The sequence below is a fragment of the Antennarius striatus genome, chromosome 5, assembly GCF_040054535.1.
Source record: "Antennarius striatus isolate MH-2024 chromosome 5, ASM4005453v1, whole genome shotgun sequence".
Lineage (NCBI taxonomy): Eukaryota > Metazoa > Chordata > Actinopteri > Lophiiformes > Antennariidae > Antennarius > Antennarius striatus.
Genome location: NC_090780.1, coordinates 3,636,158 through 3,655,056, shown reverse-complemented (window position 1 = coordinate 3,655,056; position 18,899 = coordinate 3,636,158). Strand labels below are relative to the sequence as shown.

At 39.3% G+C, this 18,899-nt stretch overlaps 1 protein-coding gene across 1 annotated transcript; it reads left to right on the top strand.

The window, feature by feature from the left end:
• The first annotated feature begins 9,580 nt into the window (after positions 1 to 9,580).
• On the top strand, positions 9,581 to 16,961 carry slc16a1a (solute carrier family 16 member 1a). Its single transcript, XM_068315707.1, has 5 exons — positions 9,581 to 9,875; positions 13,336 to 13,605; positions 15,494 to 15,637; positions 15,813 to 16,586; positions 16,677 to 16,961. Exons 2-5 carry the CDS (start codon positions 13,389 to 13,391, stop codon positions 16,901 to 16,903), a joined length of 1,362 nt encoding a protein of 453 aa, XP_068171808.1. The 5' UTR covers positions 9,581 to 9,875; positions 13,336 to 13,388; the 3' UTR covers positions 16,904 to 16,961.
• The last annotated feature ends 1,938 nt before the right edge of the window (positions 16,962 to 18,899 follow it).

The window sequence follows — 18,899 nt, the reverse complement described above, 5'->3', positions numbered from 1 at the left end:
CACAAATTAATAAATGTTGACACTATTTGGCTGTTTTGTTACAAGTATTTCAAAACTGCCAACACTCGGTGTTAAATCTATTTTACTCAAAGGGAAAGTGAAGATAATGAAAATAAACAATTAAAACTTGGCAGTTATAAAATGAATATAGATCTACTCATGGGGCAAACAGCATGCAGTGCCAGACATTTGTTTTACACGGAAACTTAGCCAATTTTTTGTCAAACATTTCAATGAGAAGAATGTGTGCAAATGAAGAAAGTCAATGTTCCTGCACCCAGAGCCAGCTGTTCATTAATCCTCCAAATGGTGTGTGCTGTGTCATCAGGAGGAAAAATGTATGGCTGTTATTCTGACTAAAGATTATACTTTGTATAGTTGAATGCCCATCTCCATGGAGACAAAGCGTATAGAAGTTGGATTAATATAGTCATCAAACTTAAGAAAGAGGTTGATCAAATCTGACTTAAATTTTGCTGCTGAACAAAATGTATTCTGAGATGTATTTTAGTGTCATTTTTTGATGTGTAGAATAGAAAAACTCCAGCATGTGTTCTCTATTGTACACAAGGAAAAACATTTTTTTCAAAGAGCTAATAAAATATATTCATTATCCAATTTCTCCTAATTTTTTAAGACATGCAATCCTTTATTGTGCTGCATTAACAAGAAATCTCACAAATGTTTTGTTAATTTCAAATTGGATGAGTCCAAACCAAGTACCAACTGTCATCACTGAACATCTGGTGCATTTAATCTGTTGGCAGTGCATTCTTATCATCACTGGTAACTTTTGCATTAAAAGGGAATGAAATAACACAACTTCTCTGTTACCTTTGGACATGTTGTATCACTTTCATAAATATTTGCATCATTCTATACCACAGTCTGGTTTGATGATAAGATGTGAAGAGGTGAAATATTTATAAAATAGGAATGATCTTTTTCATTTTGAATTTTTGTTAGTTCAATATCCAACCAGAAATGAAAAGATTCCACACATTTAATCTACAGCGGATGACACGACAGTGGTAGGCCTCATCACCTATACTGATGAAACTACGGAATGAATACTACACAAAAGAGGGGCAGTGGTATGAGGGTAATCTCATCCTCAGTGTGGAAAACACCCGTCACCCTCTCTTCAGTCTCCTGCCATCGGGGAGCCGGAGCCTCCGGGTCAGGTCCACCATACTATTGAATAACTTAGGCCTCCAGGCTACATTCTGCTCCTCCTGTCATTTTTTTTTTTTTTACTTTTCTGTATGCCCCAATGTATTGGAAAATTGAAACAATAAGATGAGATGAGATAAGATAAGATAGGATGCGATGAGATGAAAGAAGAGAAGAGAAGAGAAGAGAAGAGAAGAGAAGAGAAGAGAAGAGAAGAGAAGAGAAGAGAAGAGAAGAGAAGAGAAGAGAAGAGAAGAGAAGAGAAGCTTCATTGATCTCACAATGGGGAAATTCAATTCAACAATAGTGCAGTATAGTACAGCACTAGTGAAAGGGAATATTAAGCATAAAAGATGATAAAAATATAATAGTTCAGTATAATAGAGGTGACAAAGAGTTAAGAAAAGTTTAAAACTGTAGGTTATGTGCATTATATACTGGTATTATTTAGAACTATTCATAAGTATTATAAGTATCATAGTATAGTATTATAATATAGTATAAGTATTATATTCATAAGTATGATATGTATATTATATATTATTGCATTATATATTATATTATATTATATTATATTATATTATATTATATTATATTATATTATATTATATTATATTATATTATATTATATTATATTATAAGTATTACAAATTTTAACTGCAGCTGTAATGACCAACCTGCAGTGGTTTTCTGTTTTGCAGTCTGTTACTGAGGGAGCTGTCCCCACAATCTCATGTAGGGGGTGGGGGGTGTCCATGATTGATGTCAGCTTGACAAACATACTCCTCATCTCCTCCATGGAGTCCACAGTACAGTCCAAGACAGAACCAGCCCTTCTGACTATCTGTCGAGTCTCTTCCTGTTCCTCTGAGCTGCCTACAGACCACACAGTAAAGATGCCTGATGCCACCACAGACTCATAGAAAGCCTTTAACGGTGTCCTCCACTGAATCTTGAATCTTCAAGTCCAAATTGTACGATTGTGATAGACTGTCTCACTTTAAGACTCAAGGATCTAATAAGTGCATCATGTATTTCAGTCAGCCATTCAAGAAGTAATGCCCACAAACTCCTTTCTACAGCAAATAATGTGTTGATGTTGTAGTGAGACCTGGACGGGTTTCAGTCACTTTCAGGCTCTGACTCAGTGATTCTGAGTCCTGGACATGTTCCATAAGAGAAAACGTCTGCCAGAAACCGCTCTATGTCCTGAAGGGGGGCACTGGTGGAAACACACACAGAGTTTATAGGATTTTGTGTTTGAACTGGAGCTGCAGTAAGAACTTTCTATACATAACAGCATGAGAGAGCTCCCCTGTCAGAGCAGCTGTAAGAGGAAAAGATGTTTACCTACTTGTGTGTGTGAGCTAATTAGCTTTGGTAATATTCTGCCGTCTCTGTGACCCTCATGAAGACCCCTCTCTCCTGGTTCAACAGGCCAAGACTTAATCCACTTTCATCTGCTCCATCCTGCCTGGGCAAATGGTAATTGCCACAGACTTTTGACCTGTGAGTGTCAATTCTGTGAGTCACAGCGCAATTACATTCATTTCAGTCAATGCTGGAGGTGGTGCAATGTTTATCTGGTTCACTGCAACACTGTAGGTATTGTTTTTGTAAAATGACCAACTTTATGAGACATCTCTTGTGTTTATTATATGGTAGAACAGATTTATTATGTAATATCTGAGTAAAAGAGGGGGTGCATGTGCCCTTGATGAGGTGGGGGAGGCGGGTGAGAAGACCATTGTGTTTTAGAATAAGGTGGCCCCTTGAAAAAAATCAGTCAAAGTAATGAACAAGGAACACCGGTGTGGTGTTGACTGCAAACAGCGCAGCTTGATTGAGTACATATAGCAGCTCATTATAGGCGACTATATAAGGCCTGTGTTTCACATATTTTAGCTAATCAATTTGAATCCCACTGACACTGCCTAAGGTCATTCACTGCTTAGTCTCTGCCCTAACAAAGAATATTTTTGAATGTTAGTATTTTTAATAATTATTATAATCATAATAATAAGAAATATAATGCACTGGATTATCCGTACATGAGGTCACCATGCAGTCACCTAATTTTGCAATCAGGTAGCTGAATGAGAGTGTACAGTTATTGTAGGGGTTCAATAAGTTTGTTCTCCGAGCAAAATGTGGCAACATCATAAACTAGTAAATACTGCACCTCCTCATCTGACTGATCTCATACCTTATATTTTGTGTACTGTTCTGGTCTCACTTGCAGGAATTCCCTCTAACATTCGATTTAAAAAAACTCCGGGATCTAGAATAGTCTTTCTGTTGATTTCAGACAATTCTAATCCACTGAGGCCTTAAAACTGAAGCAAGATCTCATCTGTGCTTCACTTCAATTACTGTCCTTCAATACCTCAGGCCATGTACCAGTTAGCGTTATTCTTTTGAGAGTTTGGTCTTAGCATGGAGGAATCAATTGAAATCAGTACTTATGGATTCTGTCCAGTCTATCCTGCCTCTGTCTCAACTGTTCCTCTCTTCTAAACTCGGCCTCCTCTCTGGTGGACCATCCACTGTCCTTTTGCCATCTCTCTTTCTGAGGTTTTCTCCTGTATGAATCAAGGTTCTATAAGAACCCAGTGTTTAATATGCAGCACCCTGTAAAGTGTAAAGACATGCTATGATAGATGATTTGTCACAGTTGAGCTTGGACTGAATACAAATGCATGACTCTCAAGACAAATATAAATAAACTAACTTAAACAAAGTCACTGTTTCAGAGGAAAAGCAAAAGCAATGAAAATCACTCGTTTGAAGAAAAAACCTCAGACAGAGCAGAAAATTAACATAAAAATAACTATGGCAGACTAAAAATGTAGCCACAAGAGGACACAAGCCAGTGTCTTATTGTGCCGGTCCCAAGCCCGGATAAATACAGAGGGTTGCCGGAAGGGCATCCGGCGTAAAACATTTCCCAGATCAAACATGCGAATCAAACCTATGACTTCCATACCGGATCAGTCGAGGCCTGGGTTACAACGACCGCCATCGACGCTGTTGACCTACAGGGCGCCGGTGGAAATTGGATTACTGTTGGTTGAAGAAAGAGAGGAGGAAAGTGTGTTCATAGGAAGAGAGAGAAGAGGAACGCCAAGAGTATGGGACTGAGAGTAGGGACGTTGAATGTTGGAACTATGACAGGAAAAGGTAGAGAGTTGGTTGACATGATGCAGAGGAGGAAGGTAGATATACTGTGTGTCCAGGAGATCAGGTGGAAAGGTAGTAAGGCTAGAAGTTTAGGAGCAGGGTTCAAGTTGTTCTATCACAGTATAGATAGGAAAAGAAATGGAGTAGGAGTTATCTTGAAGGAGGAGTTTGTTAGGAATGTCCTGGAGGTAAAAAGAGTGTCAGATAGAGTGATGAGTCTGAAGCTAGAAATAGAAGGTGTGATGTTCAATGTTGTTAGTGGGTATGCTCCACAGGTAGAATGTGAGCTGGAGGAGAAGGAGAAATTCTGGTTGGACTTTGATGAAGTGATGCAGAGCATACCGAGAAGTGGGACAGTTGTCATTGTTGCAGACTTCTTGGACATGTTGGTGCAGGAAACAGAGGTGATGAGGAGGTGATGGGCAGTTTTGGTATCCAGGAGAGAAACGCAGAAGGACCGATGGTAGTTGACTTTGCAAAAAGGATGGAAATGGCTAGTGAATACTTTCCTCCAGAAGAGGCAGGAACGTAGTGTGACCTATAAGAGTGGTGGTAGGAGCACACAGGTAGACTACATATTGTGTAGACGGTGTAATCGGAAGGAGATCAGTGACTGCAAAGTAGTGGTAGACGAGAGTGTAGCCAAACAGCATAGGATGGTGGTGTGTAGGATGACTCTGGTGGTGAGGAAGATGAAGAGGGCAAAGGCAGAGCAGAAGACAAAATGGTGAAAGTTGAAAAAGGAAGAGTGTTGCATGACTTTTAGGAAGGAGTTAAGACAGGCTCTGGGTGGTCAGGAGGTGCTTCCAGATGACTGGACAACTACAGATAATGTGATCAGGGAGACAGGTAAGAGAGTACTTGGTGTGTCATCTGGAAGGAAAGTAGATAAGGAGACTTGGTGGTGGAATGAGGAGGTACAGGAGTGTATACAGAGAAAGAGGTTAGCCAAGAGGAAGTGGGACACTGAGAGGACTGAGGAGAGTAGACAGGAGTACAGGGAGATGCAGCATAAAGTGAAGGTAGAGGTAGCAAAGGCCAAACAAGAAGCTTCTGATGACTTGTATGCTAGGTTGGACAGTAAGGAGGAAGAGACTGATCTATACCGGTTGGCAAGACAGAGAGACAGAGATGGGAAGGACGTGCAGCAGGTTAGGGTGATTAAGGATAGGGATGGAAGTCTATTGACAGGTGCCAGTAGTGTGATGGGAAGATGGAAAGAGTACTTTGAAGAGTTGATGAACGTGGAGAATGAGAGAGAACGAAGACTAGAAGAGGTGACTGCTGTGGACCAGGATGTAGCAAAGATTAGTCAGGATGAAGTGAGGAGGGCATTGAAGAGGATGAAGAGTGGAAAGGCAGTCGGTCCTGATGATATACCTGTAGAGGTATGGAAGTGTCTAGGAGAGGTGGCAGTAGAGTTTCTGACTGGATTGTTCAACAGGATCTTAGATAGTGAGAAGATGCCTGAGGAATGGAGGAGAAGTGTGCTGGTGCCCATTTTTAAGAACAAGGGAGATGTGCAGAGTTGTGGCAACTACAGAGGAATAAAGCTGATGAGCCATACAATGAAGTTATGGGAAAGAGTAGTGGAAGCTAGACTAAGGGCAGAAGTGTCCATTTGTGAGCAGCAGTATTGTTTCATGCCAAAAAATAGTACTACAGATGCAGTATTTGCTTTGAGGATGTTGATAGAGAAGTACAGAGAAGGCCAGAGGGAGCTGCATTGTGTTTTTGTAGATCTGGAGAAAGCTGATGACAGGGTGCCCAGAGAGGAACTGTGGTATTGTATGAGGAAGTCTGGAGTGGCAGAGATGTATGTTAGAGCGGTGCAGGACATGTATGAGGACTGTAAGACAGTGGTGAGGTGTGCTGTAGGTGTGACAGAGTTCAAGGTGGAGGTGGGACTGCATCAGGGATCAGCTCTGAGCCCCTTCTTGTTGCTATGGTGATGGACAGGCTGACAGACAAGGTTAGACAGGAATCTCCATGGACTATGATGTTTGCAGATGACATAGTGATCTGTAGTGAGAGCAGGGAACAGGTGGAGGAGAAGCTAGAGAGGTGGAGGTTTGTCCTGGAAAGGAGAGGAATGAAGGTTAGCCGCAGTAAGACAGAGTACATGTGTGTGAATGAGAGGGACCCAAGTGGAAGAGTGAGGTTAGAGGGAGAAGAGATCAAGAAGGTGGAGGATTTTAAGTACTTAGGCTCAACAGTCCAGAGCAATGGAGAGTGTGGAAAAGAGGTGAAGAAGCGTGTCCAGGCAGGATGGAACGGGTGGAGGAAAGTGTCAGGTGTGATGTGTGATAGAAGAGTTTCAGCTAAAATGAAAGGAAAGGTGTACAAAACTGTGGTGAGACCAGCGATGTTGTTTGGTCTAGAGACAGTGTCACTGAGGAAAAGACAGGAGACAGAGCTGGAGGTAGCAGAGATGAAGATGCTGAGGTTCTCTTTGGGAGTGACCAGGAAGGATAGGATCAGGAATGAGTACATCAGAGGGACAGCACATGTTAGAGGTTGTGGAGATAAAGTCAGAGAGGCCAGACTGAGATGGTTTAGACATGTCCAGAGGAGAGATAGTGAATATATTGGTAGAAGGATGCTGAGTTTTGAACTGCCAGGCAGAGGAGGCCTAGAGGAAGACCAAAGAGGAGGTTTATGGATGTAGTGAAAGAGGACATGGAGGTAGTTGGTGTGAGAGAAGAGGATGCAGAAGACAGGGTTAGATGGAGGCAATTGATTCGCTGTGGCGACCCCTGAAGGGAAAAGGCGAAAGGAAAAGAAGAAGAGACTAAAAAAAGCAGCAGTAAAACCCAAACCCTGACTTGGCATGGCGCACACAAGAAGAGAAAGTAAGTTACTTGAAACAAGAGGAGGGTTAGATTTCAAACAGGAAGTGACAAGACGACGTGAACACAAGACTAAAATGAATCAGCACAACATCTGCATGACACCATTGAAGGCTATGTAAATACAAATAAATTAATTTTGAAGGGTAATATTTGCTGAGATGTAAAGAGTGTCAGACTGTAACTCACCATTTTCACAACTAAATGAGATGTTTCAATGATTAAACCATAACACAATGATCTGTTGTTACGTTTTGGGACCATGAAGATGGAAATGTTTGAAAGTGGGGTTCCTGAGTTTAATCTTTGGAAAATGCTGTCACTACCACTGTATTGTTAACAGGCACGTTGTTTAAAAATGTCCCTCATTAAAACCTGTTGTCATTTAAACAGACCTTATTTTAATGTGCATCCTAATAAAAGCGTTGCTGTTAGGCTTATTTGCTCACAAACCAAACTATTGGGTGGATTGAAATATTTACTTCTTTGTGGTTAATTTTTTCTCTGAATTAATGTTATTCTAATTCACGAAGGTGACACAATGAATACATCAGGAATACCACAGAAAAATGTGCTAGTCTTAATGACATCATTGAATTGAAGAAAATTCAAAAATATGAAAGTTTTCAATGCAAACATTACCTTTTCCAACATGCTTCCACGTTCCAATGTCATTGTTTGATCAATGTATAATTACGGTATTTCAAATTTTGGCAATATTTTATGACAGACATGGTAGTAAGAGAATTGCAGGAAGATCTTTCAGATGTGTTGTAGTGAACACCAGTCATTCAGCTGTTGTCTGTTTTCAGTTTGAAGAGAGGAAATGGTAGCAAACCATCTGTGCTCGTTGCTAAACCTAACAGTTCACTGGCTTTCATGAGGAACTAACTGTAAACATCACTGATTGAAGAATATTGTCCATATGTAGAGCTGGTCGCTGAAGCTAAATGGTGCATGAAACACACATTCTTGGATGGAAGTAAAATCCAAACGCAAAGAAGAAAATATTCTCATTTCTTCTGACAAATTGTGAAGCTTCAGATCAAATCTCATTTTCTGGCACTTCACTGTGGAACAAGGCAGGCTTGACAAATTTCTCTTGTGCAGTGAACATTTAAACAGCAGCACACTGTGGTCTTATCTCTCCATTTGACATGGTCTGTGACCCTCGGAGTTTAGGCACATTGGAAACTTTAAAAGACCTGTCAGTGCTAACACAGGAGCAACATGTAGCGGTAAAGGAAGTCCATACATGGCTTTAGACATTTCTGAATGTTATTGGGGTACCACTTAATTGTGCAATAAATAAACTGCTTCTGTTCACGGTGATGCGTTTGTGTTAATGGAGCACATGGAGCCTAATTTAAATCCAGACTGAGCAGTGACTGAGGGCTGCATGTCTGTGACATGAATCCCTATAGATTAGTACAGTTTACTGCATACTCAAGTTCCAGTTTCCCACTGATATTAATTACCCATAACCTCATAGGTGTGTTTATATTTGTGTGTATTTGCCATCAGAAGGATGACAGAATTATCCCTGTTTAAATACTTTTCAGGGGGCAGTGTGTGGATTTTACATACTTTATTGTTCCTAGAATATTACAACTAACGTGAGATATCATTGTAAAATGAGGAAAAACCACTTATGAATTAAATATGTATTAAAAATTGACACACAAGTTTGTTTGTCCCCATACAATTTTCATTCTTCAGATTCTACACTTAAATACATTTCAGTACAGGAAAAAGCACTGCATTGTGGGTAGGGTGGTTCGCCGCTGCATCCTCTGTTTGAAAAGCAAAGAAAATTGTTATTGGAGTGGAAAAACATGAGGTGAACAACATAAAACAAAATTACAAAGAGAAATAATGTTCCAAGATCAAAAAATTGAAGGTTTCACTGTTTCTATAGCTTCCTGTAACCAGGTTTTTCCTTTCCCAAGCCCCAATACAGACTCAATAATAATTCCTCCGGGAGTTTGGGAGAAAGGCTCAACCGGATCTGACCCCTGAAGTATGAAGAAATCTGTCTTTTAGGTTGTTGAGGTAAACAATGTCTGTTGTTTACCTCTGCCGGATTTCTTATGTAGTTTTGCGCGGTTCAATATTCTGTTGAATAGCACTGATAAATCAGCGGACGCAGGAAATCAGAGTCTTAGAAAGCATCTTATCTCCTCGTGTGCAGACATTACTTGACATCCTCCTAGGTCACAGAGGCTATAGGGCCGTGGGGTGAATTACTCTGTCATTGCTTTTGAGCCTAGCACATGATCAAGGGGTGGAGAAAGCATTGTAGGGGCATGGCATGAGACCTCCCACAGCCAATAAGAATGTGACTGACCTCAACACCTAGCACAATAGTGTCCAAATCATCCAGCTGTTTGATCTGGGCGCTGAATGAACTCTCCGGCTTCTCGTTCATCCCTGGAATCAGATGAGGTCTGACTTTGAGGTGCTGCTGGCGAGTTTGGGACTGTCACCACAGATATAGAACCAACAGACCACTTTAGGGGTATCTGGGAAACACACGCTGTGTTCTTTTTAAATTCATACATATTTAGAGCCCCTCACTCCCATTCAGTGATGTCTGCAATGTGCTGACGTGCTTCAGAGACTGCTGTTTATCTCCAGAGGTCACTGCGGCCTCAGTCAAGAGCTCCTGCAAAGGTAAGAGGCCTGACACAAACACACAATCCACACATTTAACATTTGTCGGACCTCTCTTTAAGTATAATAACTTGGATAAATGTTCTATTTCTAGTGAGCTATCCGTAAAATATATAGTGCTCTGTCTAGTTTATTAGTGTCACTGTAAAGTTTCCTTAACAAATACTAACATATGATTGTCATTTATAAGTTGCTGTATTAGACAAACTCACTGGATCTGATAACAAGTTGTATTAGAAACCTGCGATATAGTAATGAGAGTCCCACAGCATGGCTGCAGGCAGAATGAATTTTGGATAAGCACAGGCATTTAGCTAAATCAGCACCACTTTGGTTATCTGTTTTCTTTCTCACCAATCTCAACATTTACCTTTTTTTTTTCATTTAGGTTTGTTCAAAGCTAATTTAAAATAAAAATAGAATTCTATCGGCTGATTAGAGAGTCCTCATGAAATAAAGACAGAATGGAATGCGGATCCCTGAAAGCAATACATAGACTATATTTCCAAGTGGGTACCCTTCTGCTTTTGTCCATCAGGGTTTCGTCAGGTCATAGACCGTCAGTGATGGGGTCAGGTGACTTTTGTCTCATTAACCCCACACCAATTCATTCTTGAATCATTTAAGCAGTGACACCAAATCATGTCCTGTTGCTGCTGATATCCTCTGCAGTGGCCACCGTTCTTTGTTTAAGGTAATTGTGTGTTGTCAAGTGGTCCTTTTTGGCCACCCACCCTGACTGCTTTATTTAGACCACAGCGTGAGGCGGGTTTGCACTGATAGCTCACCCCGGTTACACACTTATTCCACCCACCTTGAACTAAAACATCTCTGCATTTTTCCATTTATTTTTTGTATAATTCTGGCCATTTTAAAGCCAAGCCATCAATCTTAAGTGTGAAATTATCTATTTTATTCTTTCTGTTGATGGCGTTGTCATTTTTATCTGGAGTCCTGTCTAACTTCAGGTGTTCCTCCATTCATCATTTGACGTCAACCACTGAATTTTTCATTTCTTTAAAAACACAAGGCTGCCAGTAAGGAGCATTTCCCCCAGCACACTGTCCTAATTTAGAGGGTGTCTGGTGGATGTGCTGGTGACTCAGCTCATGAAAACATTTAATTTGACCTTTCTCAGATTTATGCGGACCTCCTGCTTTCAAAAGGGGGGCATAACAGGTGTGAAGTAAAATCTGGAACAATCTAACTTTTTATATGTCTCAAAAGTAAGATAAACAAAGTCGAAATACATTCTTGTATGAATAAAAGATTTAAAGAGAAACACGAAATAACTATTATGGTATTATATATTTTACTTTCTGTCAGGGCAGAATCAGGCCATTTTTTCTGTATTGTTTGTCTTAATGCTAAGGCAGGCAAATAGTTTTCTCATCGCACAGATTGATATCAAGCAAATGAGCACGGTTTCAAAAACTTTCCTCAACTTTCATTTTATATGATATAATATTTATAATATAATATTCATAAAATATAAACGTTTCCCTTAATGTTTGTAATTCAGTGCACTTGTCATTAGTATTATTCTTTACTAAATAAGTCAGCAGGAGTAATTCCACTTCCTCTTGATGGTTAAATTGAGAGCTCAAGAGAGCAGATTTATCAGTTAGCACTTGGAGTCAATATAGTCCTCATCATACGCTGATAAATTCTTTATGGTCAAATGAAAAGCAAACAGAATATGTAATACAAATATATTTGCACATATTTGCGTTTTATATGTTGTCAACATGCAAATATAACATTCTTGCACCCCAGTGGTTCCTATATAACTGTTGAATGTCTGTTTGACTAAAGAGGAGACATACTGTAAGTTCTTTTTATTAACTCTGTTGCTAAATGCATGAGAAATATGCAGGAGGCACACTTACAGCTGCACAGCAGCATCTAAAATCCCAGTTCAATACCAAAAGTTCTTAAACACATTAAATATTCACCACTGTCTCCACACAACCAGCTTATCCAATAAGTTTTCAGAGCCTTAAACTAATTCATCAACCACACCAAGCCCTCCTTTGCTAAAAAATGCTATATCATCATGCACTATAGCCCTGAGCTATTGAGCAGTGTGAATTCAACCTGTGTTCATGGTCTGATCGATGTTTTCTCCGAATAGTCTCCCCTGTGTAAATAGTGCACTAAGTTGTTTGACTCTGAAGTTGGACTCTTATTCATCACTTTTTAAATGAGACTGTGGGAGATCAGCAGGCGGGAAGTGAGTGAATGCTTGCAGAGAGCAATTCAAAGCAGAGTAGTCTTCCTTAAACTCTTATGGAGTTACTGAAATATTGTTCAGCAAATCCAGTCACGCCCCAAATACACAAGGTATTAGAAAAAGACTCAGAGATACTTGGAGTCAGTATACAAAACATGTGCTAGGATGCTGGTGAATTTACACAGCGTGGAATGTTAGAGACCCACTGCCAACAAGACTAGCGTGGTGCTGAAGATGAGACATATGAGAGAAAACAGGTCAGAGGGTATAAGACAGGTGGAAGGAGACAAAGATCTATACAGTCTGACAACAGATCAACATGAATCTCTTCTGTGCACAAGCTACAGTCAGTTTGGAGAACGTCCAGAAGAGCTGATGAACACTTACTGGTGGATAAACACACAAAAACAGGGTTTTCATTACACAGAATTAAAAGTCATCAATCAGATGAAAACCGGCAGCAATCTCATCATTCTCATGAAAAAAAAAAAAAAATCGTCATTGAGAAATACCATGAAACAACCTATACTTAGGATTGTCGGAAGAAATTATATTTTGAATGGAAAAACATTTGTATAACATGAACTATAACTATGATTAAGCAAATCACTAAATAGAATATTGGATCTTTGGTTAAAACAAAAAGATACATAGTGGACTGTTATAAATGTAGAAGGCGATGAACCAGGTGTGTTGGTGAGGGTGAGGATATAAAGCAGGCAGATAATGGTGGATTATTTAGAACCATTGTTCCTACGAAGGCACTGTGATGCAGAAAGGAGAGAGGCAACGTCAAGGCTTACTGATTATTTTGGTTCAACAGTTCTGCAGTATTTTTCTCATTTCTATGTTTCCTGCTCCTCTGTAGTCCTCGGCAGCCCCGATTTACTGATACACATGTCTTAGGTTCCTTACAAACAAATGTGCAACAAGATTATCTTTAATACCAGGTTACACCGTAGATGTCTCCCAGTCAAAGGCTTGACGCAGACACACGTTTTCACAATGAATTAAATTAAAGCTTTACAATTTCATATGTTCATTAATGGATTGACGTAACCGCTCAGATTATTTACTTTCAAACCATTTGAATTTACCACCGTGTTCAATAATGTCCAACAAAGTTCTTCTGATTTGTATTTTCCAGATGTCTAAAAAAAAATTCAAAAAGACTGAAAAAACAATAAATAAGTAACTTCTATTCCTATTTAATTTGCTCCTGCACAGCACCTCAAATCTGTGAAGCGCGTTGAGACGGACGAGGAGTTTTGTGAGTGAACATGGCACCCGCCGTTGGTGGTCCTCAAGGCTACACGCCTCCGGAGGGTGGCTGGGGATGGATGGTGGTAGCCGGCGCCATCATCTCTATTGGTTTCTCCTACGCCTTCCCCAAGTCCATCACTGTCTTCTTTAAAGAGATTGAGGTGATCTTCAATGTGACCAGCAGCCAGGTGTCCTGGATATCCTCAATCATGTTGGCAGTCACATACGGAGGAGGTGAGCGACAAAATGATACTGGAACGCTATTAAAGTGTTTATTTGTGATGATACAGCATTGACCTTCTCAGGTTCGTTGTGTTCCTGCGCTGCTGAGAGGCGCCGGGTGATGTCACAGAGGCCTGGCGGTCATGTGACGATGATAAGGCTCTATTCATGTGTGTGATATTCACCATAGAGAGAAAACAGATTTCAAAGGATCACTCCTTGTCTCAGATGATCATTCTGCTCTAAAAACAGTGCAATTACTCTATCATCTAATATTTGATTATAGAAAATGATGAAGCATCGCTTTTACAGGAAGGACGTTTTAGAAAAGTAGCAGTAGTGTGGAAAATTACAATGTAAGAACTTTGTAAGAACTCCCAAGCTATAAATTTGCCTGCAAGACAAATACCATGTAATTATTACTATCAGTGTTGATTGCATCCATTGGATTTCATGCAGTTTTTGATCAAACTATAAGTTTAAGCTTCACAATAGTTTACATGTTCCACATAAAGGAATGGATGCTGCTCATGGTTGAGCAGCAGATTACCTGCAGTCTGACATGTCACTGAGATATAAAGTGAGAACATGCAATTATTAATAAGCCTTTGTCTTTACATATGTTATTATTAACACATTTTTATTTGTTTGCAGTGCATCGTGGTACCACATTTGTTCAGGTTTATTCCCTTTTTCATAGCTCAAGCGAGATACGCACCTGTACAAATCAGAGTCTCGGTTGACTCAAAATGCTTGTTTAACATTTTTTATTAATGCAAACATTTCGTACATATACACAGACAGCATGCGATTTGCTCTAATCGAAAATAAGTAAGTGAGGAAATGTTTGTCAGTGCTGTGGCTACATGACAGGAGAGTACGGAGTAACTGTTTGACATTCTGAGCACATCAGGAGTAGAAGTTCATTAATAACTACTGCTGTGTACCCCTACTCCTTCAATTTTTGATTCATTACATTCATAATATTCTACATTGGTTTGTCTCCAACCTTTTTTATTCCAAGCAACTCTTCCTGCAAGGAGAAGGAAAGAACTCATTGCTAGTATTGCGACGGTCTATATTACAATTTAAAAACTCTTTTGTCTTGCACCGTGCTGGCAAATGAGTCTGGACAACCTCTAAACAAAAACTGTCAGTTTCTATTTAGGTTTATTGGGTAGTGCAGGGGCTTGGCAGGAAGGCAGAGGAGTCCTCCATGTGAGTCCTCTTATTCATTTATATCGGGTGTTAGAAATTGTAGATTGAGATTTTTTTTTTTTTTGAGACATAAACCCTACGTACGTGTATTTTAAGTCCTTTATTTATATGTTGTGGGCATTTTTCTTGAATTTATGTTGAATCCTACATGCGTATAAATTTTTATACCACTTCACAATTACACCATCCACTCACTATTTCTCTTAACACTTGTGTACTGGGGTCCAAAATTGCAAAACAAAATAAATTAAAAAAAATACTTGTGCTAATACTGAATAAAATCTTTTGTGTTTAACCCTCAAAACACCTGATGCTCCACCCCATCACCTGAACACAGATAATACTACACCCACTATTTGCTGAGAAACATGATTTTATTTTAATCATTTGAAATGTCATTACATGCAATGTTAATGAAATAAATACACATCTCAGTACAGCTCGCCTATATTTTTTTCTGACAGATCTCATTACAACTGACATGAGAACACAACTACTGCAGTGCAGCACTGACAAAAATGATTGCAGAAGTTATTTGAATTTGCTGAGCCTCCAGTGCCACAACCATGGCACTGGAGCTCTCTGGTGGCAAAATATTGAACTGTATATTGTTGACTGAATAAAAATCAACAGAATGGTAAGCTTCAATATGACAATTTGTTGTTTGTATTTTGCTCCACAGGTCCCATCAGCAGCGTCCTGGTTAATAAATATGGGAGTCGTCCTGTTATGATGCTGGGAGGATGTTTGTCAGGAGTGGGCCTTATTTGTGCTTCGTTCTGCAACTCTGTTCAAGCACTGTACTTTTGTATTGGTGTGGTGGGAGGTACCTAATTTTAACTTAGCTCTATATTTTATTTCAGTTGATAATGAATCATCTATCCTTAATCATCTATCCTTATCTAGAGTTTTTCAAATAAGAAAACACCAGGAAATCCCAAAAATTATTATTTTTCAACTTGTATATATTACTATATTCATGCATCTTTGTATTGTTTAAGGTTTGGGATTGGCCTTCAACCTCAACCCTGCTCTGACTATGATTGGAAAGTACTTCTACAAAAAGCGTCCAATTGCCAATGGAATCGCTATGGCTGGCAGTCCAATCTTTCTGTCCACACTGGCTCCGATTAACACCTGGCTATTTGACAAGTTTGGCTGGAGAGGAAGTTTCTTGATCCTGGGTGGCCTGCTCTTCAACTGTTGTGTTGCTGGTTCCCTCATGAGGCCTATAGGTCCAAAACCTAAGCCACCAGAGAAGTCCACAGAGAGAAGGACAGCGACACAGCTCATTAACAGTTTCATTGACCTGTCTTTGTTCAAGCACCGTGGCTTTTTGCTCTACATCATGGGAAACATTGTCATGTTTTTTGGTCTCTTTGCACCACTTGTGTTTCTCAGCAATTATGCAAAGAGTAAAGACATCCCAAAAGAGAAGGCCGCTTTCCTTCTGTCTGTGTTGGCTTTCGTTGATATGTTTGCCCGGCCCTCAATGGGTATTGTGGCTAACACCAAGTGGATCCGGCCTAGAATACAGTATTTCTTTGCTGCCTCTGTGCTGTACAATGGTGTTTGCCATGTTTTTGCCCCAATATCAGTAGGATACTCAGGCTTTGTAATTTATGCCATCTTCTTTGGGTTTGCTTTTGGCTGGTTGAGCTCAGTGTTGTTTGAAACCTTGATGGACTTGGTAGGATCCCAGCGCTTCTCCAGTGCTGTTGGACTGGTCACAATTGTGGAGTGTGGTCCTGTATTGCTGGGGCCTCCTTTGCTTGGTGAGTATATCAGTTCTCTGTCTCTGGATTGGTCTCTGTGCAGTTTACCACGGTTTAATGTTGACTGTGTCATGTATACTCTCTCGACAGGAAAATTCAAAGATATCTATCATGACTACAAGTACACCTACCAGGGCTGCGGGATCCTCCTCATCGTCTCCAGTGTTTTCCTATTTTTAGGTATGGGACTCAACTATCGACTGCTGGACAAAGAAAAAAAAGAAGAAGAGAGAAGGGCCAGGATGGGAGGTAGAGAACAAAGGTCCAAGAAGGACAAAGAGGTGGCTGGAGCAAGGAACACAGAAGACACTGTCTAATATTGTCTAACGTACTGGATCAAGTTATAGTACTGTTTTTGTTTCCAATTCAAGTATGTCTGGTGTGTATATATACATACAGTATATATATATATGTATATATGTATATATATATATACACAGTATATGTATGTATATATATATATATATATATACACCAAACACTTGGTTTTTGAAGACCATCACAGAAATTGTAGCTTCATAACCACACATGCAGTTTCCCCGTTATTCCATTAATCTATCCACATAAAATATCTCTAATAAACTTAAATACTTGATAGAATATTCAATTTTATCTAGACTTTGTCATTGTTAAAGTAAATGATATGACCATCAGCTGAATTTATGCCACATATCATTTATTGTATGTTAACCTTCTAAATGCACTGTAAAAATAAAGGAAAGAATGACACTATGATTTAAAAGGACCTAACCATTCACTGTGAAAGTGTATGATTACAATGTTCTCCTCACCTTGGCTGCCACATTGTTCGTCACGATATATTGTATTTATAAGGGCACAGGCTTGACAGCATGGTGCAATGTTGGAAACTGTAGAAAGTTCCTCACTGCTGTTATCAGTTTGAAAACTGTATTCTGCAAAGCTAGTCATTCATTCATTGCTCTTTTAGCATGTTTTCTGATAATTTTATATAATTGATAATTATCATTAACAAATTATTTTGCATAGCTTTGCATATTCGCATAACATGCCACTGACTACAAATTGCTGAATATGGAACAAGTGGGAAAATCAAATAAACTGTCACTTGACAAGAAGCCAGTCCAGTATATTCTGTCAAAGAGAGAAAACAAGTTCATCAGAGATGCACTAAAACTATTAAAGTCATGACCTTTACCCTTTAACAAGCATGCAGGATTGCATTCTTACAATTTATTTGAACCACATATGTTATAGATCAAATGACTTGACAGGACATTTTTATCATATTGGGTTTTTGTCACTTCCTAAAAGACACACACACACACAAAAAATTAATAAAATGCCTCACTGCAAAGACAAGGTTTAGTGAGAGAAGAAAAACCTCTGACACTACTTTTGACCAGCTGAACATTGCAACGTGAAAAAACTGATGCATGTCATTATATCAGAAATATAAACATATAACAATATATAACATCCTTCTGATTAAAATAGATGTGTTTCCAACAATAGAGCGAATGCCTAGCTCTGACGCCTCGTTATTAGAATAAAACTTTTCAATACTATTGTAATGCGGCAGGGAGGAAAAACCCAAAAGCACCAGAGTGGACACAAGTCGAAATCTAGACTTTAATTCTGAAGAAACAGGGTCAAAAAGCCAGGTAGTCAAAACAGCAGGCAGACACATCAGACAGGGATCAGGCAAACAGGCAGAATCAATGCACAATAATCACAGAGACCAGGAACACTGGAAAGTAGGAATAGATCAGACGGCGGCTGGTTTACTAGATGAAGAGCTGCAGCTGGACGAGCAGAACAGGTGACAGGAAAGAGCTGATGGGATGCAGGAAGCTGGAGACAGGAAATGTTGATAACAGGGGGAAAAAAAAAAAGACTAGAGTGAGCAGAATAACCTAATGAACTCATGTCCTGACAGCAGTTGTGACAAATCCTGTAATCTATTCGAAATATTATTCATTCATATTGGGAGTCATGAGTCTCTCCTAGTTTTAAGATTATTTATACCTCAGATCTTAATGTGAAGTTGGTTGTTTTTTACTGGAAATAGATCTACATGGCACTTAATTTTAGATAATATTAGTGCAACATTTTTTAAAAATGTATTAATAAAAACACCAGCTCAATTAGCCAGTGTTATGTTATAAATTATGAGGGACAGCTATTTATTGGGCCTTTCATAGCTCCACTGATTAAATCACAGCTGGTAAGCTGAAGGCAGCTATCATCTGGGTCCTGAAAGTGATCTTTTAACCATTATATCGTTAAAAAAATTTTAAAGCGATCTACTTCATTTATTAAATGTTATCATAA

What these genes read in the sequence shown, in the direction of transcription:
- slc16a1a (XM_068315707.1), top strand. Translation starts at nt 13,389, where the DNA reads ATGGCACCCGCCGTTGGTGGTCCTCAAGGCTACACGCCTCCGGAGGGT. An exon ending in GGCAGTCACATACGGAGGAG is followed by an intron (nt 13,606 to 15,493) that starts GTGAGCGACAAA and finishes TTTGCTCCACAG; the next exon opens with GTCCCATCAGCAGCGTCCTG. An exon ending in GCTGGGGCCTCCTTTGCTTG is followed by an intron (nt 16,587 to 16,676) that starts GTGAGTATATCA and finishes CTCTCTCGACAG; the next exon opens with GAAAATTCAAAGATATCTAT.